This window comes from Bactrocera dorsalis, chromosome 6 (genome assembly GCF_023373825.1).
Source record: "Bactrocera dorsalis isolate Fly_Bdor chromosome 6, ASM2337382v1, whole genome shotgun sequence".
Classification (NCBI taxonomy): Eukaryota; Metazoa; Arthropoda; class Insecta; order Diptera; family Tephritidae; genus Bactrocera; species Bactrocera dorsalis.
The window spans coordinates 22,944,277-22,961,518 of NC_064308.1; the positions used below are offsets into that span (position 1 = coordinate 22,944,277).

The window sequence follows — 17,242 nt, forward strand, 5'->3', positions numbered from 1 at the left end:
CCCACGTGACTCACACTCGGTAGTTGCATGAGTGTGATGCAATGCCCGTGGGCCTGAGCAACTTGCTGCCGTTGCAAAGGCCGCATACCCCTAAATATTCCACAATGGTGGAGGCGATGAGGGCGTCGACAGATGGGACACCTTAACCGACGGGTCTCCGAAGTCTGTGATGGGTTTGGTGGTGGTCGCGTGCCACCACGAGGTGCGGAGGGCGGTCTGGTTAGTGTTCCGTTTTGGGTACGGAGATCCACGACTCGTATGTGACCGTCGGAGCCGTAATGTAGCTTTTCTATGCGGCCAAGCCGCCACTCGGTTGGGGGTAGACAATCATCGTGGATAAGGACACAGTCTCCAAGTTTAGGCGCCTGTTCAGGAGTCTTCCAGCGGTATCTTTTGTGGAGATCCTTTATATATTCGTCCTTCCATCGGCGGCTGAAATCATAATTGAGAATTTTAATTCGTTCCCATCGATTTAATAGAAATAGCGACTCCACGCCTGGCTCAGGAATGGCCAGGATGGGTGCTCCTTTTAGAAAATGCCCCGGAGTTAAGGCGGTGAAATCTGAGGGGTCTTGCGATAGTACTGTGAGTGGCCGTGAATTGAGAACGGCTTCAATTCGATTTAATAGCGTCGTGAACTCTTCGTAATTGAATTTATAATTTCCAGCCACCCGTTTGAAATGGGTTTTGAAGCTTTTTACAGCTGATTCCCATAAACCGCCCATATGAGGAGCGCTTGGGGGTATAAATTGCCAATTGATACCTTGAGGGGCGTACCTTTCTACGATGTCGGGTGACACTTGTTTTAAAAAATCCACAAATTGCTGTGGCTCGTTGAGCTCCGATAAAGGTTTTGCCATTATCGCTCATGATCTTTGATGGGTAGCCACGTCGAGCGACGAAGCGAGCAAATGCCGCGAGAAAAGCCTCAAGGTGTACTGCCTTTGTCGTGAAACATACAAAGACAGCCACATAGCCTTTCATGAGAGTGGGAGACCTTAACATGGACGCCTTTACCTGAAAAGGCCCAGCAAAATCAACACCTGTTGTGGTGAAAGGCAGTGGATTGTACTGTTACAAATTATTCACTTGTTCCTTTCTTGATTTTAGGCAAGTTTAGTAGTGTCGTTACTTGCTTATCGACCAATATTCTTTCGTTGTCATAACGTGCTTTAATAGCTTCCCAAGCAAAATTGAAATTTTCGTCATTAAGAGCGAACTGTTTTACTATTATGCCTGCTTGACCTTTAGTTTTGTATCTGAGGTGATACAATTTTTGCGCTTGTGATAATTGAGGATGGTTTATGTACACGGCCGTGAACATGTCCCGGAAGGACGGCCATTCTTCACAACCTCCGTAAAAAGTTTCTGTGTCACAAGCGGGCAACTCGAGTTGGATGCCTGAACTTGCCTTCTGACTGTATTCTTGTGGCAGCTCTACTCTACTGTGGGGAGTAGGTGCGATTGCTTTTATGAGCTTTAATTGATCGGAGATCATAGCTTTCGTTTCTTCTTATTGGTCCAAGCAGTTTTCGTAAATATCGTAAGCCGATGATTTAAAATTATGTGTATCTGAATCGTTAGAATCTAGAATGGCGTCATGAGCCATTTGGAGCCGAGTCCAAAAGTTTTCAAGATTTTGAATTTTGATTTCTAATAACGATTCAGAGTTTTCATTAATCGGCAAAGAGGCAAATCTAGTGCAGTATCTTAATAAACAGTCACTTTGTGAAATGAATTTAACAACCTGTTTTGAGCGTGTAGCTCCTACAGGTGTATTTTGATTTGTGTCGTTATGAACCATTTTTGCAAAATAATATTATTTAGTTATATTTTAGTTCGAAAATATATTTGAATTGTTAATTGGTATTCAAAACCGCGCTTTTTATTAATTAAAATATTTGATGTCCGATTGATTTGTATTTAGGTACACCCTAATACTTGGACTTATATGTGCTTATGTTTTGTGCAATTGAGAGCTCGTTGAAGAGATCAATGCTTTTGTAAGCAATCCTGCTTGTTCTTGTTTGCTAAAGAACAAGTGGTATTGCAGAATAGATGTCAATATGGACTTTGAATATGAGTTTGTAATAATATGTGTATTTATATAGTTCTCACAAGTTGTATATGTTTTGTTGAACTTTTTTTTGTGAGATTTTGTGTTTTGTATAACCGGTAGATTCTTTGCCGTATATTTGTGTGTAAATGTTATAGTATTTTTTTTGAGAGAGAGAAATTGAACACGGTATTGAAAAAGTAATTTTCTCTTATGTACTTACATAGATGTTCATATGCAAGTGAATATGCACTTTTACGTAGTGTCTATTAGAATCGTCGTCTAGATATATGTAAATATATATGTATATACATATATATAGGTTTTGCGCTTGGCAATTATACAAACATATGTGTGACATATGTATATATAATGAATATCTGTTTCCACTAAATAGTTATATATGCATATATGTATGTATGTAAATATAGTTATTTTTTTTTTTTGTGTTTTTGCCTTCTATTTTAAGTTTTCAAGTATTTCTGCCTTTGCTTTTTTACTGTATGCAGTCCTGCTTATTGCTTTATTAAACATAAGGGACTGCCGGAAATTTTTCGCATGTTAAGCTGTTGTGTTTGAATACACCAAGGTAAGCTTAAAATTTAGGCATTTGAAAATTTGTTTATTTAAGGTTTTAAATATGTAGATAAATGTATAAGTATATTATACCAAACTTTTATCGGGGTTTCCCTTAAATTAAACCTTATAAATTTGGCAACCGTTTTATAGTGTTGTTAAAACGGATTTTGATTACCGATTTTATAATAGTATGTATGTAAATCAGTTTTGTTTTTTTTTTTTAATACATATATGCATATTACAAATTATGGTAAATTGAATTGAATACGCTCACTTTGTGCTTCATCTAGAGTTTTTGAGGGGATATATACATATGCCCGTGTGTGTCTGCGGGTATTCGGGCCTTTGATGTTAATTCCTCTTCTTCTAGTCCTGTAGCTTACTGCTGCCTGCGCCCGTTCCTTGTAGTTTTGTTGTTTTGTATTTTTGTGTATTATTCGCGCCCGAAAACTTGTTTTATTTTAAGGTGCTTTAGTTTTTCGCGCCCGATTTGTGTTTTTGCTTTGTTTTATTTCTGTTTTTTCACAGCACTGTTTTGTTTTTGCACTTCGTTTGAGTTTTCCCACCAAAATTGTTTGTTATTGTTTTTAATTTGTCTGTTAAAAACCAAAGGTGCCTTTCGTTAAGGCTCGAAGGACCATAGATATTTCGATACTACCGTGTACCAATGTACTAATGTACTCACCCGTTGACTAGCGATGAAAAAAGGTGCAAACCAAAATGATGCGTATATGCGCGCGGATCGTAACAGAAAGGTGTTCGGCCGCCGTCCGTCAGTCCCTTTTGTTCATTATGTGCGGTGTCCTCATGTGTGGTGTATACGGTGCAGGTGTGTTGAGTGTGAGGTGTGGATGTGAATATGATGCAGATGTGGAATGTGATGTGTGGATGATGTAGATGGTGTAGTCGTGTTGAGTGTGGTGTGTATGTGTGGGGTGTAGTGTTATTATATTAGGAGGGGGGTCAGGTGCTCATTTAGCCATTAATATTAAATTATCCAATACCAAGAAGTTTGCGCGAATTAAGAGGTTTCTTAGGGCTTGCAGGATATTATCGTAAATTTGTTAAAGACTATGCAGCGATAGCTAAACCTTTAGCAAATACCTATCAGGAGAAAATGGTAGGATTTCTAAAAATAAATCAAAAAAATTTGAAATAACTCTCAGTGAGGAAGGAATATCTGCATTAAATAAATTAAAGAATCATTTGGCTTCAGAAATGGAATTAACACAACCCGATAACTCAAAAATATTTGTATTAACTACGATGCATCTAACTTTGCAATGGGTGCGGTACTATCACAAGGAGGTAAACCAATTACCTTCATTTCAAAAACTCTTAATAAAACTGAAAGAAATTACGCAACTAATGAGAAGGAGCTTTATGCCATTGTTTGGGCACTAAAAAATCTACGAAATTATCTCTACGGTGTAACCAATTTGGAAATACATACTGATCATCAACCATTAACATTTGTTTTATCACCCCGTAACCTGAATCTAACAATGAAAAGATGGCACGCAATTATAGAAGAATTCTATCTTAAATTTGTGTACCAACCCGGATCCAACAATGAAAAGATGGCACGCAATTATAGAAGAATTCTCTCTTAAATTTGTGTACCAACCCGGTAAAACCCATGTAGTAGCAGACGCACTTTCCCGTCTTCAGTTAAACCATTTATCAAACGAATCGGAAGATTCAGAGCACTCGGCACAGAGTAGCGAAAACAATCAAATACCGGAAACACAAAAATCATTAAATCAGTTTAAACAGCAAATTATAAGTAAAAATAGGTTCACGATTCATGAGTTAATCGAAACCTTTGGGAATAAAAGGCATTTAATGGAGTATGACACAGTAGAAAATTTAATGACTATTTTGAAAGAATATATTCAACCAAAGTTAGTGATAGCGATTCACTGCACTGTTGAAGACTTGCACGAAATCCAAGAAGATCTGAAACAAACTTTTCAAACCAAATTTGTATTTACCAAACTTTTTCCAATGGATATTATTAATAGAGAAGATCAGTCCGGATTAATAGAACAATTCCATAATAGAACTCATCGAAGCTATAATGAAAATCTTAAACAAATAGAAACATTGTATTATTGGCTCGAAATGAGGAAAAGAAAGAAAGAATACATTCGAAATTGTATAATATGTAATAAAAATAAAAAATACCTATAGGTAAAGCCCCAATTCCAGAGAAAGAAGGAGAACAGCTCCATTTAGACATTTTTTACGCACAGAAACTAAAATTTATCACATGTGTAGACGTTTATTCAAAATTTTTAATATTAAAACATATAGAAGACCAGTCAAATATTGAAGAAAAGGCTTTAGAATTACTTCAAACCTTCACAGATGTAAAACAAATTACTTTAGATAATGAACCAAGCTTTACCACACCAACATTTAAATCCTTAATGCAAAGGTTAAATATTGAAATTTACTTTTGTGATCCACATCATAGCACAACTAATGGACAAGTTGAAAGAGTTCATTCAACGATAATCGAAATAGCCAGATGTATAAAAGAAGAATACAATATTGTCAGTATTTTAGAAACAGTACTTAGAGCAGCGCAACAATACAATACAACAATTCATTCAGTAACGAATTTTAAACCAAATTAAGTACTTTACAATAAAGTAAACCATGAAAACTTACCAACCACTTTAAAGCAAGCACAGGAGAAAATGCTAATGTTTCCTAATAAACATAGAACAGATAAGCAATATCATCCTGGACAAATTACTTATGAAAAAATAATAGGAGCGAGAAATAAATTACAACCTAGGTATAAGAAACAACAAGTTAAAGAAAACTTGGGGAATAACATAATAATAAATAATAAAAATAGAATTATACATAAAGATAACATAAAATCATAATTAATTATAGATTTTCAAAATGATCCTTTCAATTTTCGCATTACTAATTGGCTTAACGACAGCTGATATCATAGATTATTACCAACATGGTACAATGGCCATTACAGACTTAATGGACATTTCAAAATTTAAAATAGCACAAAAAAGAGATATAATTATACTGTTACAAAAAGTAGTATTAAGTTTTATTTGTATTGCTATATGCATCCCTGATTATGAACAATAGCTGTAGGTATATGGAATAGCATTTGTCTTGTTGTAGACATCTGGCGCCACGGCTGTCTGCTTGTCGAAACAATAGACATCTGGCGCCGCACTGTCTGCTTGCCTAGTTAAACAATTGCTGAGTCTGGCGCCGCGACTGTCTGCTTGCGTCTGGCGCCGTATAGCCGTATGTTCTGGTAATTTCCAGGCACGATATTCTAGAAGGACACGTCGGCATCAGCGAGAAGTGCGTGGCTATATAAGCCGTGGCAGCGCCAACGTAATCAATCAGTGCTAAGAGTAAACTGCTATAGTGTAGACGAGTTGTGAAATAAAGAGTTGTTGAATTAAATTAAACAGTGTTGATTTTATTTGTCAATCCAGAGATACGAACCTAACAAAGTAAACTAGCAAGAGTAAATTCGTAACAATTGGTGTCAGAAGTGGGATTGTCAAATAATCCAAATTCAAGATGGTTAAATTCGGAGAATTGAGAATTCAGCAATTAAAAAGGGAACTGGAGGAGCGTAATTTGCCGATAAGCGGGCAAAAGGCGGATCTGCAGGCACGACTACGTGAAGCAATGGAAGCGGATGGAATTAATGTGGACGAGTTCGAATTTGATGGGCCAGGAACTTCTACAAAGGTAAATAGAAGAAAATTAGAAGAACAACGAACATCATCAAGTGTAGACACTAACATGCTATTAGTGGCTATTAAGCAAATAGCAGAAAATGCAATGCAAACAGAAAATCGTCTGGCACAGCAAATGACGCAAATAGCTGAAAATGCAGAAAATGCAGTGCAAACAGGAAATCGTCTGGCACAGCAAATGACGCAAATAGCTGAAAATACATCACAGTTAGAGTCTCGCCTTACACAACAAATGACTGAAAATAATACGCAGTTAGAAAAGCGTTTGGTACAACAGATTACAGAAAGTAATACACAAGTGCAACAGAAAGTTTCAAAATTGGAAGACGAATTAAGCACGTTAAAAAATGACGAAGAAAATTTTAAATCAGAAGTTCTTCATTTGAGTAATCGGATGCGAGAACTGCAACTGCATGGCCCTGCACCATCAACAAATAATCCAAGATTGAAGGCACCCACGTTCGATGGAAGTATTCCATTTCAAATTTTCAAACTTCAGTTTGAAAAGACAGCATTGGCCAATAACTGGAATGCAGCGGACAAAGTGGCGTCCTTGTTTGTATCATTGAAAGGACCTGTGGCAGAAATCCTTCAGACTATTCCAGACTGTGAACGGGACAACTATGAGGCATTGATGAGTGCGATAGAAAGACGATATGGTAGTGAGCACCGGAAACAAATATACCAGATCGAACTGCAAAATAGGGGTCAGAAGATGAACGAGTCATTGCAAGAGTTCGCAACTGAAATCGAACGACTGGCTCATTTGGCAAATGCAGATGCACCTGTGGATTACATTGAGAGGGTAAAAATTCAATGTTTCATAAATGGAATTCGTGATGTGGACACCAAACGCGCCACATATGCATTGCCAAAAAGAACGTTTGCTGAAACGGTTTCGCACGCCCTCACACAGGAAACAGCTTCCCTACTAAGTAAACCAGCACACAAAGTACAAAGGGTTGAAATGGAACAACCGGCGCTGATGGAAGAAATATTGAAGACTCTGAAGACAATTGCTGCACAGCGAGTAAATACAACAGGCAGATGTTTCAACTGTGGAAAAGCGGGTCACTTTGCCCGAAATTGCAATATAAAGGTAAACCCATCAAAACGGAACCAACCAACAGAACACCGAAAGAGGATTCACCACAAAAATGCGGATGCATTATCGCGTCGCCCTTGTCCACCGGAACGTAAACATTGCTCCAAATCAGAGAGAAGAGAAGGTATAATCGACGTGCGATTACTGAATATAGAACCTGAAGACGATTGGACTCCTCACCGCATCAGAATCAATCAGCTGGAGGACCCTGATCTTGCAAAGCTGGTAATGGCCAAAGAAAATGGGGTACGACCACCAAAGGAACAAATAAGTAGCGAGAGTCCAACTGCAAAAGCATATTGGGCCCAATGGAACAGCATAAACCTCGTTAATGGATACCTTCATCGTACCTGGGAAAGCGAAGATGGCAAACAGTCTCGTCTGCTGATCATAGTACCGAAGTCCATGATCCCGAAAGTATTGAAAGAATATCACAATGAACCTAGTGGAGGGCACCTTGGAATTACAAAAACTATAGAGAAGATTAAACAACGGTTCTACTGGATCGGCTGTCGAGATTCCATAGCAGAATGGATAAGTAATTGCGTAGAGTGCATGGCAGCTAAAGGTCCTAAAGCCAAAAGTCGCGGTAGGCTACAACAGTACAACGTGGGATCACCATTTGAAAGAGTCGCAATGGATGTTGCAGGTCCGTTTCCAACCAGTACGGCCGGAAACAAATATCTACTGGTTGTCATGGACTATTTCAGTAAATGGCCAGAAGTATATGCCTTACCAAACCAAGAAGCGAAGACAGTAGCCGAAGCGTTTGTAGAAAATTGGATAACAAGGTTCGGAGTGCCCGTCGAATTACACTCAGATCAAGGCAGGAATTTCGAATCTTCCATTTTCCAAGAAGTCTGTACATTATTGGGCATCCACAAGACACGGACAACAGCGTTACATCCACAATCAGATGGAATGGTGGAGAGATTCAACCGAACGCTCGAAGAACATCTGCGGAAAATCGTTGATAAAGATCAACGGAATTGGGACAAGTGCATCCAGATGTTCCTGCTGGCGTATCGTTCAGCGAAGCACGAGACAACTGGTTACACGCCAGCAAAGATTATTTTCGGATCTGATCTGCGACTCCCTGCTGATCTTAAGTTTGGAACGAATCCTACAGCTGTAAGAAATGATGGAGATTATTGTTCTGCCTTAAAGGAAGAAATGAATGAATTGCATCTAATGGTAAGACAGCATACGCATCTGATGAGCAATAAGATGAAGGACCGGTTCGATCAAGCGGCAAATTCAAAAGGTTTCGAAGAAGGTGATCTGGTCCTGTTGTACAATCCACTTCGAAAGAAAGGCTTGTCCCCGAAACTACAGACAGCCTGGGAAGGACCCTATATGGTGATGAAACGACTTAATGACGTGGTATACCGCATACAAAGAAATGGAAAAGCACGATGTAAAATGAAAGTAGTACATTTGGAGAGGCTCGCCCCATTTGGTTCAAGAGGATTTGTGCCTAATCGGGACGATTAGGCTTTAGTGGAGGGCAGTGTTACAAAAAGTAGTATTAAGTTTTATTTGTATTGCTATATGCATCCCTGATTATGAACAATAGCTGTAGGTATATGGAATAGCATTTGTCTTGTTGTAGACATCTGGCGCCACGGCTGTCTGCTTGTCGAAACAATAGACATCTGGCGCCGCACTGTCTGCTTGTCTAGTTAAACAATTGCTGAGTCTGGCGCCGCGACTGTCTGCTTGCGTCTGGCGCCGTATAGCCGTATGTTCTGGTAATTTCCAGACGCGATATTCTAGAAGGACACGTCGGCATCAGCGAGAAGTGCGTGGCTATATAAGCCGTGGCAGCGCCAACGTAATCAATCAGTGCTAAGAGTAAACTGCTATAGTGTAGACGAGTTGTGAAATAAAGAGTTGTTGAATTAAATTAAACAGTGTTGATTTTATTTGTCAATCCAGAGATACGAACCTAACAAAGTAAACTAGCAAGAGTAAATTCGTAACAATACTTTATATCAAATACCCTAAAATAGAATCAACATGTAAATACTATGATGTGAGAGCCATAGCTCAATTAGATGGTAAGCTTATAATTGATCAGAACATAACATATTATAGTAATAATTTTTTTAATATACAAAATTGTAAAACTGAAATTACAAAAACATATTGCAAATTAAAAAGAAAGTACATGTTTGTCAGAAATATTAAATAAAAAACAAGGAAAATGTAAAAAATTAAAAGAGAAAATTTTGAAAATAGAAGAAATAAAACCAGGAGCAATATTAATTTCAGAAAAAAATATTGTAGACAATCAAACATTAACTGGAACATATTTAATAACATTTGAAAATAATACAGTAATTAATAATCAAACTTATGAAAATATAGAAACAAAAATCTGGAATTATCTTAAAAATAACCATATCAATAATTCTGAAATTTTAGAATATATTGAAGCAACTAATAAACTGTTAAAATTAGATAATATAAACATTTTAGCAGAACGGAATAAGCATCGATCGATTATTTTACGAGAAAACTCGATTTTCGAGTAGAATCGGAATCGAGTTTACCATCCCTACTAGCAGCTATCAGGGCACATATAAAACCTCCGCACAATAACCACCACAAAAAAAAATGATTTTTTTTTCTATGTAATTTATATGGAAAACAGAAAATTTGAAATATGCACCTGTTAATATTAATATTAAGAGTTCATCTCTTGAGTGACTTTTTTTTACACATTTTCGAAAGTTTTGAGCCTGTTTTTCAGTTGAAAAAAAAGGTTGTCTCACAGAGAACTGCAACGAGTAATAAATTTTTGTGTATACTTAAGTACTGATCCGGTACTCTGTCTGATTCTGCCAGTTCAGTTCATGTACACGAAGCGAATTGTTTTCTTCAAATCAGCGATAGAGAACAACTTTGTATCACTAGCGATCGGCTTAGAAGCTAGCCAGTCAAAAACGCTACTCCCTTCCTTCCTTTTCCTTCCTTATCGGCAAAATGTGTGCACAGTCAAAAACGTGGTAAAAACGCAGAAATCAGCTGTTCTCTTTTGTTTACATTTCATTTGTTTGACATTTCATACAATTCTAAAATTGTGTCAGCAGCAACATGGAAGTGGACAATAGTGATCAAATGTTTTTAGAATTGTGCGAATTATACTCTTTATATAGTTTATATAAACAGTATAAAAACAAAAAACGAACGAGAAGGTACAAAATTCGCCCAATCAATCAAAACTGGGGCGTTTGCGGTTACCAGATAAAAACTTTTCTGGTAATGAAAAACAGGGAACCAGAACAACTTTTTTTGCATACAAGGATGCCGCCGGACGTTTATAATTTGCTTCTGAATTTGATATCGAAATCCTTGAAGAAGCCAAGGCAGCGGATTGGACCCGAAGAAAGGCTCTCGTTGGTATTACTGTAAGTTGATTTGTTGTGTTTTGCGAATTAATATACGTATGCATGTATATTAGGGTTGCCAGGTGGTCTGGATTCGTCTGGATTGTCCAGATATTTGTGTTGCTGTCCAGAGTCCAGACAAAGAAGTCTTTGTCCAGATTTATTTGTTTCTTTTTTTCTCTTTTTTCATTATTTTTATATTGACTTGTTTTTAAAAGTTATTTTTTAGTTATTTCCATTATTATGTGTCTCAACGTGTTGTAAAATGTATATTTGGAGTTAGAATATCGATAATTATCGAACGCATTGAGAATACATAATGCATTGAACACTTATGTACTGATCACATAACGACGACAGACGACAAACGACAAACGAGAGTACGAAAGTGAAATGAAAACAAAACAACGCATGTACACAAAACAACGCAGCTGTCCATTTTGCATGTACAGAATTTCGCTGTGGCCATACTAATACCTTGCACTTCAATGAAATTTTAATATTTTGTTCAAAGTTAAATTTTTTATGCAAAAAATAAGTAAATAGGTATATATTTTTGTTTTAAATTATCAATTGTTATTACAAATGATAAAATAGAGCTATTTTATGCTTTTATTTGTAAAATAACGTCAAGTTTGTAAGAGCTGTGAATAATTTTACATTTTACATATTAGTGGCATCACCACTCTTCCTCATCTCTCTTCTTCATTCTACTGTCGTTGGCAAATAGGAATTAGCGAGAATGACAACTGTTGGCCTACAGTCGTGTTTTCGTGTCGTCGTCAAAATAAGTGTCCATAAGAACGTGTGTAATATTTGACAGATGTCGTTTGTCGTCTGTCGTCCTTATGTGTTCAGAGCATTAGACAACAGCGAGCGACAAGCAGCATCTCTCAAACTGGAAATACACACGTTCTTACGGGGCATCTCGACACGATAGGATTTATAGAATACTAGCTGTCAAACGAATTGCTATTGCCATTGCCAAATCTGTACGTGGGCATTTGCTAGCATGATAGAATCATTTGCGCAAAGGCGTAGGATAGGTAGGTTCGAGCTGATGTAGCGCATGCCTTGAGCTCCTACCAGCAATAGATAGATTACTGCTGGATTGGCCTGCTATCAAAAGATATTTTCTTTAAAAAAAAAAAAGAAAACTGTCGCAGGGAGCTATGGGATTTTGTTACCAGAGGGGTTTCGAATATTGATGTAATGAATGAAAACGAAGAATGCTCTGAAGAAGGTATTTCGGAAGCATATTTATATTTTGCGCAAAATGTTTTGCACGATTTTCATGTGGCAATCAAAGTATTGGAATCTGATTCATGCACAATTGTTGAAGTCGACTGTAATGGAAAAATTAAGAATAGGCCTCAAAAATAGACTGAATGATAATTTTTTTGGGAATAAGGCAAATACATTGATGCGCAAAATGAACCCAGATGACAAAGATGAATTTAAACAACAAGCGGAATTATTCCTAACAAAAACATTAAACTACTTAGAAGGTAAGTACGATTACGGCGAGAATTCAATTATGAAACAGTTATCTTTGTTTTGTATCAAAACAAAATTATGCACATGGACTGAATTAAATGATGTGATATCAAACTTAAATATATGTAACGATATTAATTGTGATGTGTTATATACTGAATATTGCTCCTTACGTAATATTTGCGACAGTTTGCCAAAAGACATTCCAAATGATAAAATATGGTTTAATTTTTTTTTCAAAATACAATGAAAATGAAATGAAATATATGAAAAAAATTATTTCATTCATATTTTCCATACAAATTAGCAACGCTTTTTGTGAAAAAATATTTAGTTTATTTAATAATTTATTTTCGAAAGAAAGGAACAAAATGCTTATAGATCTAATAAAATCAGAGCTTTTAATAAGACAAAATTTATCTGAAAATTGTAATGAATTTATAAAATTTTTAAATACAGAAAAAGACATAAAATTGGCTAAGGCGTTAAAAAGTAATAACAAATATACATTTTGAAATATGTATTATACCTATACGTACTTATTAATATGAATTTATAATAATAATTTTTAATATAATAAATTTTGTTTTTTAAATAATTGATTTATTTAATTTGTTCGCGGTGTCCAGACAAGTCCATTTTTTTTTTTATTCTGTCCAGTTAATAACGATTTTCTATCTGACAACCCTAATGTATATACATATGCACTTCTCTTACAATTGTTAGCTATAGGCGTGTCGGTGCAGAGCATTGCATGGAGTTGGGAAAGTCAACAGTACGCGAAATCATATTAGAGACGTGTGAAGTAATCTGGCAGCTACTTTCCCCAATTTATGTAAGCGAGCCAACAGAGTCTCAATACAAGGACATTGCAAAAGATTTTTATAATATGTGGAACATTCCGAATTGTGTCGGTGCAATTGATGGTAAGCACGTTGCAATTAAGTGCCCGGCCAATTCCAATTCGATGTTTTACAGTTATAAAAAATTCTTTAGCATCGTTTTGATGGCAGTATGTGATGCGAAATATACGTTCACAGCAGTTAGTATTGGCAGCTATGGAAGTCAAAGTGACGGAGGTACCGTATATTAAATTGATTAACATTATAGTATAATGTATTTCTGTTATTATTTATGCAGGAATCTTTCGACTTACTCCATTTGGCCATGCATTAACACAAAACACTCTGCCTTTGCCACCACCTGTGCCACTGTCTGACGTGTCACCGGAACCTTTTCCTTACAACGCATGTACACAAAACAACGCAGCTGTCCATTTTGCATGTACAGAATTTCGCTGTGGCCATACTAATACCTTGCACTTCAATGAAATTTTAATATTTTGTTCAAAGTTAAATTTTTTATGCAAAAAATAAGTAAATAGGTATATATTTTTGTTTTAAATTATCAATTGTTATTACAAATGATAAAATAGAGCTATTTTATGCTTTTATTTGTAAAATAACGTCAAGTTTGTAAGAGCTGTGAATAATTTTACATTTTACATATTAGTGGCATCACCACTCTTCCTCATCTCTCTTCTTCATTCTACTGTCGTTGGCAAATAGGAATTAGCGAGAATGACAACTGTTGGCCTACAGTCGTGTTTTCGTGTCGTCGTCAAAATAAGTGTCCATAAGAACGTGTGTAATATTTGACAGATGTCGTTTGTCGTCTGTCGTCCTTATGTGTTCAGAGCATTAGACAACAGCGAGCGACAAGCAGCATCTCTCAAACTGGAAATACACACGTTCTTACGGGGCATCTCGACACGATAGGATTTATAGAATACTAGCTGTCAAACGAATTGCTATTGCCATTGCCAAATCTGTACGTGGGCATTTGCTAGCATGATAGAATCATTTGCGCAAAGGCGTAGGATAGGTAGGTTCGAGCTGATGTAGCGCATGCCTTGAGCTCCTACCAGCAATAGATAGATTACTGCTGGATTGGCCTGCTATCAAAAGATATTTTCTTTAAAAAAAAAAAGAAAACTGTCGCAGGGAGCTATGGGATTTTGTTACCAGAGGGGTTTCGAATATTGATGTAATGAATGAAAACGAAGAATGCTCTGAAGAAGGTATTTCGGAAGCATATTTATATTTTGCGCAAAATGTTTTGCACGATTTTCATGTGGCAATCAAAGTATTGGAATCTGATTCATGCACAATTGTTGAAGTCGACTGTAATGGAAAAATTAAGAATAGGCCTCAAAAATAGACTGAATGATAATTTTTTTGGGAATAAGGCAAATACATTGATGCGCAAAATGAACCCAGATGACAAAGATGAATTTAAACAACAAGCGGAATTATTCCTAACAAAAACATTAAACTACTTAGAAGGTAAGTACGATTACGGCGAGAATTCAATTATGAAACAGTTATCTTTGTTTTGTATCAAAACAAAATTATGCACATGGACTGAATTAAATGATGTGATATCAAACTTAAATATATGTAACGATATTAATTGTGATGTGTTATATACTGAATATTGCTCCTTACGTAATATTTGCGACAGTTTGCCAAAAGACATTCCAAATGATAAAATATGGTTTAATTTTTTTTCAAAATACAATGAAAATGAAATGAAATATATGAAAAAAATTATTTCATTCATATTTTCCATACAAATTAGCAACGCTTTTTGTGAAAAAATATTTAGTTTATTTAATAATTTATTTTCGAAAGAAAGGAACAAAATGCTTATAGATCTAATAAAATCAGAGCTTTTAATAAGACAAAATTTATCTGAAAATTGTAATGAATTTATAAAATTTTTAAATACAGAAAAAGGCATAAAATTGGCTAAGGCGTTAAAAAGTAATAACAAATATACATTTTGAAATATGTATTATACCTATACGTACTTATTAATATGAATTTATAATAATAATTTTTAATATAATAAATTTTGTTTTTTAAATAATTGATTTATTTAATTTGTTCGCGGTGTCCAGACAAGTCCATTTTTTTTTTATTCTGTCCAGTTAATAACGATTTTCTATCTGGCAACCCTAATGTATATACATATGCACTTCTCTTACAATTGTTAGCTATAGGCGTGTCGGTGCAGAGCATTGCATGGAGTTGGGAAAGTCAACAGTACGCGAAATCATATTAGAGACGTGTGAAGTAATCTGGCAGCTACTTTCCCCAATTTATGTAAGCGAGCCAACAGAGTCTCAATACAAGGACATTGCAAAAGATTTTTATAATATGTGGAACATTCCGAATTGTGTCGGTGCAATTGATGGTAAGCACGTTGCAATTAAGTGCCCGGCCAATTCCAATTCGATGTTTTACAGTTATAAAAAATTCTTTAGCATCGTTTTGATGGCAGTATGTGATGCGAAATATACGTTCACAGCAGTTAGTATTGGCAGCTATGGAAGTCAAAGTGACGGAGGTACCGTATATTAAATTGATTAACATTATAGTATAATGTATTTCTGTTATTATTTATGCAGGAATCTTTCGACTTACTCCATTTGGCCATGCATTAACACAAAACACTCTGCCTTTGCCACCACCTGTGCCACTGTCTGACGTGTCACCGGAACCTTTTCCTTACTTTTTCGTTGGAGATGCCGCATTCCCATTACGAAATAATTTAATGCGCCCATTTCCTGGAGCTAATCTAACACACACGAAACGTATTTTCAATTATCGATTGTCACGCGTTCGTAGAGTCATAGGAAATTCCTTTGGTATATTGACTGCTCAGTGGAGAATTTTGAAAACAACGATTGAATGTAATCCAGAAAATTGTGAAAAAATTGTATTGGCTTGCATAGCCTTACACAATTTTATAATGTTGAATGATCACAATCGCTGGTATTGTCCGGAGAACTATGTAGATCGAGTGGAAGGACATAACATTGTTCATGCCGGTGAGTGGCGCCGGTAAACTGAAAACAACTCTTTACGACCAATGCGAACTTCGGTGCGTAGAGGTCCTTCAACTGCGTTTAACCTACGGGAGAGACTTGCTAACTATTTTATAAATGAAGGATCTGTACCATTCTAGAACAATTTATGCTCCTGGAGGACCTTATTAAAAATAAATACCATCTTTTTTTTTTCGTTCATGAGATCATTTCATTTTTTATTTACATAAGAATTATTATTTCCATAAGAATTAATGAACAAAATATATGTATGTAAAAAAAGTAAAATAATAATTTAAAAATAAAAAAATCATTTATATATGTATACTATTAAATTAACTTAATGTTTTATTGAAAATCATTCTCCTCTCTGCACTGCAAACGCAGCCTCCAACATTTTTTCAATAGCCCTAACTTGCTTTGCCTCATCCATTTTGTTTAAAATGGACACGGCTAAAGTGCTGAACGATTGCACAGCCGGACTTGTTGATTGTTGTTGTTGTTGGACCTGCATGATGGCTTGCGTTGACCATCTCTTTTTAAAAATGTCAATGGCTTCCATCATCTTCTCGTCGACCTCGCTGTTAGTTGGCCCAGATTGACCTCGCTTTCTGTCCTTTTGGGTAGCCACCTGCGTAGAGCAGGATGGTGAGGGAAACGAGGTGGATGAGGAAGCAGTCGGGGATGGCGGCACGGCGACAGGTGGAGATGGCGACGGCAGCGATACTATTAGTGGATTGGGCCATAGCGGTGATGGCACTTCCACCTCCTGCACATGGACATGTGGCTGCAATCCACTGTCTTCAGTTGCAATCGGCAACTGTCTCTGTTCGATTTCACAAATATTTTGTGAGAATCTAATCCTGTAAATTTAAGTTTTTATTAATACTTTTTCAAATATAAGTATGTATATTCAATTAATATACTAAAACTTACGGCCGTGGTACAATGTGTGGCTGAATA

At 36.2% G+C, this 17,242-nt stretch overlaps 2 protein-coding genes across 3 annotated transcripts in view; both read left to right on the forward strand.

Annotated features, from left to right (window-relative positions):
* The first annotated feature begins 5,523 nt into the window (after positions 1-5,523).
* The window catches only part of LOC125779269 (uncharacterized), a 51,860-nt gene continuing 40,141 nt past the window's right edge, over positions 5,524-17,242 (forward strand). The window contains exon 1 of the mRNA XM_049460348.1: positions 5,524-8,762. Coding sequence (XP_049316305.1) covers positions 6,212-8,762 — 2,551 coding nt within the window. The 5' untranslated portion in view covers positions 5,524-6,211. The remainder of the gene's footprint in view (positions 8,763-17,242) is intronic.
* LOC125779410 (putative nuclease HARBI1) lies at positions 10,779-16,618 on the forward strand. 2 transcript variants are annotated; one of them, XM_049460764.1, is made up of 3 exons: positions 10,779-10,911; positions 13,114-13,466; positions 15,860-16,618. In XM_049460764.1, the coding sequence occupies exons 1-3, from the start codon at positions 10,808-10,810 to the stop codon at positions 16,297-16,299; spliced, it is 897 nt and encodes a 298-aa protein (XP_049316721.1). In that variant the 5' UTR covers positions 10,779-10,807; the 3' UTR covers positions 16,300-16,618. The 2 variants fall into 2 exon arrangements, with proteins under 2 accessions (XP_049316721.1, XP_049316719.1); XM_049460762.1 differs by lacking the exon at positions 13,114-13,466 and adding an exon at positions 15,446-15,798.

What these genes read in the sequence shown, in the direction of transcription:
- LOC125779410 (XM_049460764.1), top strand. Translation starts at nt 10,808, where the DNA reads ATGCCGCCGGACGTTTATAATTTGCTTCTGAATTTGATATCGAAATCC. An exon ending in AGGCTCTCGTTGGTATTACT is followed by an intron (nt 10,912 to 13,113) that starts GTAAGTTGATTT and finishes TACAATTGTTAG; the next exon opens with CTATAGGCGTGTCGGTGCAG. An exon ending in TGGAAGTCAAAGTGACGGAG is followed by an intron (nt 13,467 to 15,859) that starts GTACCGTATATT and finishes TTATTTATGCAG; the next exon opens with GAATCTTTCGACTTACTCCA.